Source organism: Bombus fervidus, chromosome 1 (genome assembly GCF_041682495.2).
Source record: "Bombus fervidus isolate BK054 chromosome 1, iyBomFerv1, whole genome shotgun sequence".
Taxonomy (NCBI): Eukaryota; Metazoa; Arthropoda; class Insecta; order Hymenoptera; family Apidae; genus Bombus; species Bombus fervidus.
In genome coordinates, this window is record NC_091517.1 from 22,787,417 (window position 1) to 22,800,436 (window position 13,020).

Genomic DNA, 13,020 nt, shown 5'->3' on the forward strand with positions numbered 1-13,020 from the left:
ATTTCCAATACGTGAAAGCGGTTTCCAAATAAGAAAACTACGTACTCGGATTACGGATGAACTCTAACGTGGGCAACTATGTTTCTTGCAAAAGTTTGTTACCTTCTATCGAAAATATCACGAAATCGCTGTGGATTCCCGTTCTTTGGATATTTTTACGTTAAAGGTAAACAAGACGTAAAAGTAAAGCTTCAAGCTTCTTTTTACACTGTTTGCACGATCAGCGTATTAATTGCCCCCACGTATGGGTTAACTAACGAAATAATACAGAACCATACCAATTCACCTCTTACGACACTCTTATCCTCATGATTTTTCATCGAATTCGTTGGTAAAACGGATCTCCCTGTTCTACAAAGGTGGTGCGTCTGAAGCAAAAGCGGCGAACCTTGAAGAATCGTGGTTACGCTCAGAATTGCCGTAGCAAACGGTTGCAACAACGACACGACCTCGAGACGACAAATCGCAATCTGCAGAATGAACTTCAGCGAATGAAGATCGAGCTGGCTCGGATCCAGCAAGAACGTGATCTTTTCAAGCAAAGATGGGATATTCTAAGAACGCGACAGAGCCATAATCACAATCACAGCCACAATCATCATCAGCAACAGGCGTCGCAGCAGCAGCAGCAGCAGCAGCAGCAACAACAACAACAACAGCAAGCGCAGTCGCAACAGCCGCAGCCGCAACAGCATCAATCGCAAAATCAACAGCAGCAACAGCAACAACCGCCTCCACAACAGCATCAACCAGCGCCTGCGAGTCCAGAAGTTTATCTGTGACATCGACAGCGCCGAGGAGGCGCTTGCTGGACCTGAACAGACATCCATCGTGCGCTCGTTGTACGAGGTTCTCGATCGGTGAGTAGCGACTATTATTTTTCTTTCTACTTGGAGCAAAGTAAGAGAATCGTGAGTTTTAGGCACAGATATTCGAAGGATTAGGATACGAAGCGATTTCTTCGTAATGCCTCTTCTGTTTTTAAGGTCCTGCGAGGACGAGTGACTTTTTCACGCTGCGTTTTCTCTGCCAGCTCTGCGTCATACGTCTGTCTTCGTTGTTTTTAGCCGTTGTTTTTAAAACGAAGGAAAACACGCAGCGAGGACGCAGCGTCAAAAAATCGCTCGTCCGCGCCGCATCTAAAGGGGATTTTCGCTTTAACGTAGCGTATTATGTTAGGATATTATTTGCGGATATTTATGCAAATTTATATCTTTGTAGAGACTATTGGTCCTTAAAAGCAATCGTCGAAGGAAATCGCGTTAATTCTCTCGCGGACGCAATTTTATCTTGCAGTTGTAGCGTGCATTTTTCATTAGTTTAAAGATCAACGAAATGAAACAGACGAAATGTTTTACTCTGATTCGATGTCAGGCAAAGAATAGAAAAATTATCGTTTGCAATAATTACGACAATCGTTTGCAATCTTACAACAGACCGATAGCATCGAAACAAAATTTCAGAGGGTTTAAAAAACGAAACGTAGACAGAATTTTGTTTTACGTAATAAATATCATCGCGAGTATTGTACTCTGGTTATATCATAGATTTTTGTGTAAATATCGTGTTTATTCTGGGTAGTCTTATACCTTAAATATCTAATAAATGCATAAAAATCCGCAATTTAGTTTATTATTATTTGTACATTTGAACAACGCACGTATTTAAAGTAACCCTTTTCAGTATTCTTGATGTTTCGATAACAATCGTTGTCTTAGAATTATAGTGTTCCAAGGTCTTTTTATTTGAGTTCCTGAAGGATACTTGGACTATAATATTTTTGTTACTTTAATAATAATGATATTTATATTATTACTGTGAATGTTTCAAGTTTTCCATTCAATTTTGTTATTTAAGTTTTCGGTTTATAACTAATTGAGAATTGTAAATGTAATTCCATAGCATTTACTCGATCGAATGAACTTTTCCTAGTTTTCTATATGATGTTAGGTATACGCACATATATACATTTTACGCATTAGATACACATTTGTTTCTAATTTGATATCTTATATTTTGTTTTCTACTTGTTACCCGTTACAGTTAGTTTTACATCTTCTTTATTTTTAATAGTAATATTATTTCTTTAGATTCTTAGACCTATTCCACGTACCTATTTGTATATTTTATAACAAAACGAAGACAGTCGTTCTCGTATTTTTGTCAAGAACAATGCAAAGCGATCGTTCGAATGGGATTAAAGCTGTCCTTTAGATTTTCCATCGGATCAACTTGTAATCTCTGCGTAAATCCTCATATTATAACGAAAATCCTTTCGGCTTTACGTCTCTCCATAAATATATCTAGAATCTCGATCTTCGTAAACTACACTGCAATGTTTATTTCTTTTCTTTATTCAAATTATTTTCCGCCGCGTAGTATTCACGGAAGAAACATTCTATTTTCCAAGAACGTAAGTTAAAAGCGAGAAGTCTTATGGAATTCGTGATTTCAAAGAGTTTCTTTCTTTTTTCTACTTCCAATATCCTTCGTTCAATTCGTTTCAAAGAGTGACATTATTTCTGCCTGAAAGAAGGCAATCGAATACCAAAGACAACCGAAGAATAGTTGATAGTTATTTGCGAAGTGATCGACCTTACCGATTTCAATGACCTTGAAATATGCTATCAAGGTCTTTTCCCGTACAACTTCTCCCTACATGTTAACGTTGCTCGATTTTAATTTCCGCGATATTCGCGAAAAACCAGTTCGATATACCTTGCGATTATTCTGATCAATTTGCTTCCGTTCGGCACAGAAGGACGTGCTAACTTATTTTCGATAATCATTCTCGACTCACGTAAGAAAGAAAACTCAGTGGATTGGATTTGGGTTGGATGATTATCGTTTGGACGCCTACTGGCGGTGTTAATGATATAACGATTTAATATCTGAAGTAACAAGAGCGATACGTGCCATAGTAAGCCTCGTATTATATTATCGTTATTCAAAACTGGCAACACTTTAGCCATGATATCGACAAAATGGGACTATTCGATCATCGAAATCATCGTACATTGTGGAAACAGAAACTTTCGCGAATATCTCGGAGAGTAAAGCCGAGCGACGGTAACACGTAAAGGGGAAGTTGTTGCGAGTGTCGAACCTGACGATATATTTCAAGATCATTGAAATCGGCAACTTGGTCCGCTCCGCGACCAAACGATTGCTTTAGAACGAAATAATTGTTTTTAGCTCGGGAAGCGAAATCATAACGATGATCTTTTCCCAACACTTTGTTCACAGTGACATACCTGTGCGCGTGGGACTGAAAGACAAAGAACCAGACGAACAACCGGGTATATCCTTCGAGAAACAACGTTTGTTTCCTTCCTCTTTTCGATCTTAAAGTCTTAAGTCTTAGGCACGTTTTAAAGCTCGTCTACGTGTATATAGCGTTCAGTTCTCCTTCCTTTTCTTTATATGTATAGCTTTGTTAAGTGACGTGAAAAAAGAAAAAAAGAGCCTTGACTGTTACAACCAACTTTGTAAATCGTGTATGGAGTTAGCAGCGCAACTAAGCTGTCGTTAGACTAAAGGTAATTAGATCTATTCTCATAGGTATATAAATATATCGCTCGCGATAGGCTGGACGTCTTTACCAAATATCGTACCGAAAAGAAGAAGAAGAAGAAGAAAAAAAGAAACGGGATAAAGAAAAGAGAAGGAAATATAAGCGAACTTCGTCAAAGCGCGAAACAGGCAAGGATAAAGCTTCAGGTCAGAGGTTTAGCGTTCACGAGGCTCATCCTTTTCTTCGTTATTTAATTTCTAGCCAAACCATAATACCATTGATACGTTTGTCACGAACGATAAGCTTCGTTTTGATAACCTTCGTTACCGCTTATTATCACCTATTATACGTATTTCGTGTTTGTAATATTAATTCTCCATTGGTATCTTTGGATCATAGTTTTTCGCATTTTTCATATTTTGTTATCGTTGTTCGCATTGGGTTACTTAATTTTAAGTTACTTAGCTCCACGAAGTGGATATTCTTTATTTTACAAATTGAGTCGCTCTATCGTAAAGAAATTTGTTGCGTTGGAGAAGAGCGTGACAGAATCGTTGCCGATACGCGCGATTTCTAGCCTCAATTTATTTCATTTTAGAGATTTTCAGGCATAGCTTCTCTTACGAAATAAAATTAAACGTTCGAGAAGCTATTAATCTTCGTCCATCAACTTGTGAAACAGAGAATACAGAATAAGATTAAAGATCGAGAAATTAAGTAACCTGACTCAAAGCGTTCCGGTTATCTATGGTTCAATGGTATCATTTAAGAATTGATACATCATGTAGAACGTGATACATTCGACATAATTCGTTGCGTTAACTGTTCAAGCTCCGAGACAACTCGATTTTTAGACGTCGCATAGTTTCTATCATAGAAAGAAGCATAGAGCAACGTTGTTTACGAGTGGAGCCCCTTGCAAGCTCAGATCCTCTTCGTACGTCGTTGTAAGAAAAAGGCAGTTGACATTTTTAACTCGACTTCCCTGTTTTTCTACCTCGGTTTTAAACAGAAGGCGGCACGCCACAGCGATGGGAATCCGTTTCATACGAGAAGCGAGGAGGCTCGACCAGCATCAGCTTTTACAATTTGGTGTTGGCGAATCGCTATCCGTTTCCATCCTTCCTTATCGCTCTCTTCGTTTATATTAATTTTTATATCTAAATAGTTACTTGCGTGGAGTATAATAGCGTAATCGAATTTTCGAGATCGAGTTATGCGTTGCCACGATATCGAGGATCGTGCAGTTTATCAGCAGGACCACGGTCCTGGAAATTTGTACCGGATACTTTCGTGCCAATACCCACGAACCTATTTAGAAAATGGCCAAATTGTTTTGGCCCATCTTTGGCCGAGGTTGCTTAACCCTCTGACAAACGAAGACTGGGTCAATCTTGTCTCGTGTAGATATTTCACGTTCGTTACCTTCTAATCGTAAGATACATTTAGAAATTATCGTTCTACCGAATTGCGGTAGAACTTCGTTTATACAAGTAACGTTCGACTTCCGATATCCGAACTTGACAGCTTAGCTATTATCTATTATGCGAACTGTGGCCCAGTCACAGCTTTCCGTCACGTTCAAACGTGTATTCTTATAACGGAGTTTACACGAAGAATAAATTGTACGCTGCAAACAGTGGGACAGTGGGACGCGTTACAGAAACGACTGGTCAGCTGCCTGTTCCTACGTATCAGGATCCTTTCGTACAGTTCAGCCAGGTAACGTTGCAGGTGAAATTCTACAAGCCACGAGTTACAGGTTTTCCTCGATCAACGGCAACGAGTTTGATAATAAATGAAATTGTACGTGTAAATATTATGAATCGCAAGCCAGCTGAACGTTCCGTTCGACGTAACATCGCGATAAGAAAGAAGTTTATAAACCTAGGATTAATAGCTTGTCAACTGGTTAATATCATTTGTTAGCAAATTATCTTGCACGAAGTCCTTTTTTTCACTTCATTATCTAAACCGATAAGAAAGCGCGAAGACGATAGCTAGAGAATTCGTTGTCATTCCTCTAAACTATCTTGTTTCCCAACCTGTTCGGATAAACGAAGTTCTAGCGATCACCAGTACGAACGATTTTATTTTTCAAAGCAAATTTCGTTATTACTATTCTATGGACTTTTACGAATTTACGTGAAACGTAAAGTTGTAAATATATATATTTATACATATATAAAGGTTCAAAGTAGAGCAATTTCTTACAATTTTTAGTATGTAGGCGAAACGAACATCTATTCAAGTTCTGTTTCTCTTTGATCGATTTTTGCTTCAAGGGTATAAAATAAAATATCCTGCGCTGATAGCAACAATGATCCAGTCTTTGTTAGACAAGGGTTGATCGACGAGTAAACGGTACTGGAGAAATCATCGTGCATCCTTAAGAACGATTATCTTTTATCTTCATTTATGTTTATCACGAAAGGAGAAACTTACGCGTTCTCTTTCACCTCGTTTCGACGTTTCGCGGTGCGAAATTCGATTCAAATCGTGTCGCAAAGGTCGCTTCGTCTAATTAATAGAATTCGCTTCGATTATATTAGCGTCTACGAGCATGTTCGATCGTGTAGCGCGAATGGGACGAACGTGCGTTTTCAATGGGGTTCGACGCGAAGGGAGAACCCAAGGATCTCAAGAAAATGCGTAAGAACGCGTGCCGATACATTTTCGTACCGACACCTACGGGAACAGTGATATCAATTTTAGTACTTATGGCACAAAATGATCTGTATACGGTAGATCTATAAATTATTAGTCGACTTTTAGGTTTGATTTTAGGGGGATCGTTAGACGAGAAGAAGAGGGGCTACGATGTAATCGTTTGCGTTGCACAGCGGCGTAAATTTTGTTGCCACGAATTCCTGGCCGATTACGAACGAACAATTCCTAGTAATCACGCATGATAGCGAATAATTGTCATACGATATATCTGAGAATTGAAATTTTCAAAGAAGCAGCAGCTTTCCTTTTTTTTTTCTCCTTCTAACGTGATCATGCGGTTGTGAAGATGATAAAGTATCAGATTTGATACAAAAATTACGCCACTGTCATATCGAATGACATATGAATATACTATATATATATTATTGTTTTGTCGTGGTTGGATTACGTTGGGTCGTTTCTGTCGACCGAGAATGTTTCCGATTCGACTTAAAAATGTTTTAATTCCCGTTACATCGTCTCATGTGTACATAAAATAATTATTATACTTCTTATTATAAATAAACGTCGATATCGACAGTTTCAGATACGTTTGCCTGTCTTTTTCCTCCGACTTTTTAATTATCATTCTATCCTTTCTCCCAGACACGATATCCTCTTCGTTTCGATAAAGAAAAAACGAGACAACAGTTTTTCATAATTCGTGTAACTAATCGAGTAGGAAATTTTTCCATAGTTTTCTTAACTCTCAACCGGTGCATAGATGCTGTCGTACCACAAGGATTATTTCATTTTATTAGTTTGTGCCATCAAAACAGTTTGGTGGTCTTTGTCGCGTAAAATACAAAATAGAAATCGAGATTGATCATCCTGAATTTAAGTAATTTCTTTTTGTCAATCGAAACCGTCGTGATCGTTCACGATTCGATCGATTAAACTATCACTCGTCGTTAATTACTTGTCTCGGCGTTATCTTAAAAAATGCATTATTACGCAACTTTGGAACTTGGTAACTTTTGAATTTCAATCTGAGAATTACGAATATAAATATTTCTCGAATTAATTTCGCAGAAATACGCATTACGCAAATCATTCTCTGAAATATCCAAATTTTTATAACTCGCAAAGCTTCCGAACGTTTCCAATTGCCTCACACGAAAGTAGTCCATCTTGCGAATTATTTCGAAATTACGAATTTCGTTATACGGAATAGGACGTACGTACATATTAATTCGTAACGATCGAATGATTTCAGAGACGTTAACGATACCAAAAAATGCGATCAAAGACGCGCTGGAAAAAAAAATAACAGCTAGAAATCTCGTTGAAATGTCCAGGTACGGAGGTATAAATTAACGAGGATTAATCGTACGTCGGTTGTTCGAAAAGCGTCAACTTTATTCTATCAAAGTTCCGATCTTTTTCCTGCGTTACCAATAACTAGAAAATATCCAATTGTCACGCTTTGTGTCTTTCACCGTCGTATATAACGTGCAGTAATTCTGCCGAGGATAATATTTTACGTCGTTCTAGTCGAACATAGCTCCTCGTACTTATATCGATCGACGCAACAGCAAAGAAATAAACGAATAAAATCGCTTAATTAAACTGGACGAGGAAGCGAGCAGAAGGAAAAAGAGGAAAGGCCGACGAAGAAAGACTATGGAACGAAAAGTTCTGGTTAGCGGAGGTCCGCATTTCGCGTGATTCTAGGTGTAACATGCAATGTGCAGGCTCAGCGTTTCATTTGAGAGGCAGGCACGAGCATTGGGTATGGAATCCCCTTCGTTCTTTTATGCACCAACAAACCTTCTCCCATCTATCTCTTTCTTTGCCATTCTCATTAACCTTACTAGCTTCTTCGAGCAACAAATATTTGCAACACGTGCAACTGCCAGTTTCGAATTACGATGAAATCGATGCGACGACAAAGCTGAGAAATATTTTGCTCGAAATAAAACTTCTTCTTTCTCGCTTATTTTCTTCGTTGGGGTAACTAACTTTTTTAGTATCTTCCTCTTAAATAAAATCATCGCACGACGCGTATAATCGCTGATCTTTCTATCGAGAAATTCGTCGATGATCGTTGTAGACGAATCGTTGAACAGTTTCAAGCGATAGATAGAGTAACTTGGATAAATTTATCGTGGAACGGTTGTGAAAATTCTACGGTGAAAAATTACGTTCGTAATGTGGATAATTTTCGTATAATAAATTTGGAATAGAATCGAATAGAGATTTTTTGTTTTTTGATTTTTTTCTAATGTATATACGTAGATAAAATTAAAAACTTTCAAATGTTTTAGATTATGCGTATCGTTTCATTCGAGCTATAGAATATCTACATTGCGATAGATAAATCGGTATAGAAAAATCCGATTAAATATTTATTTCAGTCTATATATGTAGACTACCATATGCAGATGATTATGCAATTGTGGCAAGTATAGATATGCAAAAATCGAGCACGAGCATCGAGAGAAAAATGTAAAAAATATCAAAGGTAAATACAGTTATCTACTTATATGTTACAATGTTTAAGATATAAGTCATACTTATACATTATTTAAGTTTCATTTTCTTATCAATGTTTTTAAACATACGAATTTGCGTAAACATCCACAGCGCTCGTATCGGTCATTTCTTACGCATTCGCCAGACAAATCCTCTAAATAAAACTACATTCTATTTTTCCCCAAATAGAATGGTAAATTTCTCGTAACACGTGAAACATTCGCACGATTTTCAAATATTTGTATTTGATCCAGTTGATCGCGAATTACGATCGTGAAGATCTTTCAAATATACCAGCGAAATAGATCTACGATGAATATCGGTATCGAGTGTATTTCCTGGTTAAATTATTTTAAAATTATCGTAAAATTTTATTTTCCAACTATAAAGAAGCAAAGTTTCGTTCAACAGTCGTTGCAATTACCAATTTTAATCATCAAACTTATCCCTCGATTTTCAAGCAAAGTCAAATATTTCGCTACAACGTTTAATATTTCGAATATCTGTTCTTCTCTGTCAAGATATTCGTCGAAAATTTTATATAAAACGATCGAAATCGGAATGATCGATAATTTAAAAGGGAAAATTCGTCGAAAGCGAGGTTTTCTTGCCGGGTTCTGGTCTCGAAAAACGCGAAACATTGGCACGCGTTTTCATGAACGGACGCGGCCCCGTCGTTCTCGCTTCCCTCACTTTATTTGCAACGCCGTTTCTGCTGACACCGCCGCTCGACGATGAATCCATCGAGATGGAACGTCGGTAAACAAAACGTTCACCTCTTTCGGTGAAACCCGCAGCTCCGTGTGGAGCGGAACGATTCATAAGACCGTGCACCGTGTACAGTGTACACACACACACACACACACATATTCGAGAAATCACGAGTACGAATGATTCGGCTCTATAAATGTACATATATAACCTCGGCGTTGAGAAATATGGAGAAGTCTACAGAAGAATTAGTAATGTATAATTACGTGGTAAATCGTGAGTAGTATGATCGTAAAATTGTTCTACGCGCATCATTTTTTAAGCACCTTTGCCTTTTTTCTGCGTTATTGAGTAAGATTTTTTTGGAAACAAAGCTGTTTGTTTTACGTGGAATATTTCGATCCAAATTCGAAGCTGTCTATTACGATAATGCGCAGAATATTACAGCATAATCAACTTAAATATCAACTAAACGAGTTAGATTAGATCAGCAGATCGCTTTAGGAATGAATTCATTAAGGAAGAGATATTTATAGTCGGTAATCGTCGGTATATTTACAAATACTAAGCGAGGAGAGATTTAAAAAAAAAATTGATATACACGTACATACACCGTGTGTCTACAAAATCGCAACAAAATTCTAGCTATATTTTTACGATGTCGTATTCGTGGTAGCTTTCAAAGTCAAGTATTGTTAAATACGTCTGTAGTGTCCTGCTCGCCACCTAATCGTGATTTTTACGATTTTTCCATATCGCGTGGACCAATATACGGTACGATTTTTAAGCAGATGAATTTTTATTGTTACTATATAGTTGGGTTATTCTCCGTAGTAAAAAATTACAAGCAATAACCATCGTCGCTCGACAGCACATACCGGACCATTTTCCAGCTTCTACAAAACGCACCTTGTCGATTGAAACATACTCTGCTTTCTTACCTGGAAGACTACTCGACTTTCTTACTCTAAGCTACGCAACAGAGGAAATCTTGTCAAAATTTGTTCAGTAGTTTCCGCGTGACGCGACTACGAACGGACAAGCAAACAGACAGACAAAAATTCTAAAAATTAGTCTTTTGCACTCTATAGCTCGTGACTCGCTCCTGGACGACTGTTTTGTTTCCTTTTTTTTTTTTTCTCGTTCAATGTACAGACACGACCTCCCTACCGTTTTATTATACTTAGAGATATAAATCGTAGTAGTATAATATAACCGGCATCGACGTACCAGATTACCAATACGAGTGCCATACGTTCAGAGATGTGAAAAATCAGTCGTGTTTCCAGTGGCTGTCAACCAGGAAGGTGGATAAAGTTCTAACGAGGATTTAACTAACTTGTCCGCAGGGGTCGCTTGACAATGGGCTTGTCTTCGACCCTCGGCGACAGCGACGACCCTCTGAACAGACGTCGCTCGTCACACTGACAGATTGACTGATCGCTACTTTCAGCAACCTTCGTCGTCCTGATATCCCGTCCTAGTTGTTAGCGTTGAAACACTCGTAATAACGCTATAACGCGTTTAACTCACGATCCAGGATAGGATCGCTAGTAATACTGACGCGATCACGTTTACACGCGTTCAACATCTATAAATATCATATCGTAACGATCTCGTAGAAAATAGAATAGTAATTTCGACCCGAGAAAGTGTTCGGAATTTTGAATGAGAATTTTGGTAAGGAGAATCAAGTGAAATACTTCACTCCCAACAAGATCCTACCACCGCTGTGTTCATAACATAACTTTACTTTTATACAACAAGTGCAAATACAGTGCTAGATTACTCTAACACTCGACCTATTAAACCTCCTTCAGCTTGAGCGTTAAGTCATTCGAGGTACGCGATATCCACCGATCGGTTTGACCTGACTGTTTGCTCTTTAGTCGATAATTCGCAACAAGAAGATTCTTTTAATTTTTGTAAGTTTCGTTCAATCGTAGTTCAGTTCGAACATAGTTTAGGTAGCGATACATCAAACGTAGCGTAACCTGTTTAGATTTTACGTAGAACTTGCACCGACGCAACACGCGTTGAAGTTGCAAACTTGCGACAACGAGAACGAGCGACCGCGTAATTTCCGCGCTGCCTCTTCCAAACGTCAAATACAAGCTCCATTCGCGAACAAAACATCGTTAACGTCCCATAAACCCAGGAAATTTATCCAATGCGGTGTCCAGCGATGCCCGCATTCCCATTCCTATACGACGAACGCGATTCCTGCCGTGGCATTGTTAAAGTAAAGAAAGCTCGCGAAGGAACGACTTGATCGAACGTGTCAGCATCCACGTATACACGTGCATCTAGCATCGTTTTCGAGTAGAGATAAGGAGCCGGAGCGGCTGCGAGGCTCGTTTCACGGCTCGAGTTTCACGAGTTTTATAACTCTTTCGAACGCGTTATAAAGGTTTCGAGCACCCAGCCAGTTGGCAAGCGATAGCTTAAAAAAGTAGTGAACGTGGAACGAGGCGCATAGGTGGGTCCTACGATTGGTTGGGTATCGGATGAAGCGGATGGACAGGCAACGAGAGGGTGAATCGTTGGTACGAAGGACGAGCCGCGGAGGGGGACGAAAAAGGAGGCTGTGGAACGAGTTAGAGGTGAGACGAGCTTTATTGTCGAGTCACGCCGGCATCGTGGCCTATCTCTATCTCCCGTCGTCACCCTTTGCGCCGGCCTTCCTCTGTGACACCCCTTACCGCGTGACGTAGACGCGCCATACTCTTCGATGTACGTACGGTTCTTCGTGTACGTAACGTAATGCACGTTTTCCGTACGTGCACCATCTCGTTCACCTACCTTTCGCATCTAGTATGTCAGTAAATCGTAGACAAACAGTGGCAAGCGTGCAGCCAGCTGCCGAAGAGTGACAGGGCCGAGAACGAAGAAGCTTTCAGGAGATCTTCGAACCACTACTGTGGTCTTGCTTGCATGTTTCGTCGATCTTTCCTCGTTCGAGCGTATTTTCGAGCCGTATGATCCTGTCACGAGATTCGAACAACGCGTGGCGAAAGATAGCGAGGAATATTTTCGGTTTGCGAATATGACAAGTGCAGCGAGTCCTGACGCGAACTGTTCTCTTGCTCACGGCCATCGATCGCATTCCTTCGTGCGATTGATAACGCGGTTACTAATTATCGCACGCGGTACGCGTACTCGTATAACAGTGGCGAGATTTTTGCGCTTTTGTTTCTATGTCGCCACGTGGCTTGATGTCGTTCGATTGGTCGTAGAGATACAGCAATGTGCCAAACTATGGTGCAAGGAGTACAAGTAAAAGATTCTTAATTACGTTCCATGCTATTGTTTCTTTGACGATCGATACGAAGATAGGATTTTTAGAGACACTCGGATGAGTTCGATCGTGAGAAGAGAAATTGCATGCAAACGCTTTTTTCCAAGAGAAAATCCAGAAATTGTTAGGAAACAAATCAAGTACCTATACCTCGGTGAGCGAAGCTTTGTCTATGTTTAAGACGATATCCAAGCAAACTTTACTGGTCGTGTTTAGTATATAAAAGTAAGGGTATGCGATGACGGTACCTATGTAAAAATAAAAGCGCATAAGATAAAGTACTACAAGCGTAAACGCACGAAAGTATAATAAG

The 13,020-nt window shown here is 39.2% G+C and overlaps 1 protein-coding gene across 3 annotated transcripts in view; it reads left to right on the plus strand.

The window, feature by feature from the left end:
• Nucleotides 1–13,020, plus strand: part of Tj (Maf family bZIP transcription factor traffic jam) — a 74,611-nt gene that overhangs the window by 11,229 nt on the left and 50,362 nt on the right. For 2 of the 3 annotated variants that reach the window (XM_072010481.1, XM_072010502.1), the window contains exons 4-5: nt 360–860; nt 3,247–6,773. In XM_072010481.1, the coding sequence (XP_071866582.1) occupies nt 360–782 (423 nt within the window). In that variant the 3' untranslated portion in view covers nt 783–860; nt 3,247–6,773. Of the gene's footprint in view, nt 1–359; nt 861–3,246; nt 6,774–13,020 lie in introns of those variants that run through there. The other variant, XM_072010492.1, reaches the window with a different exon arrangement.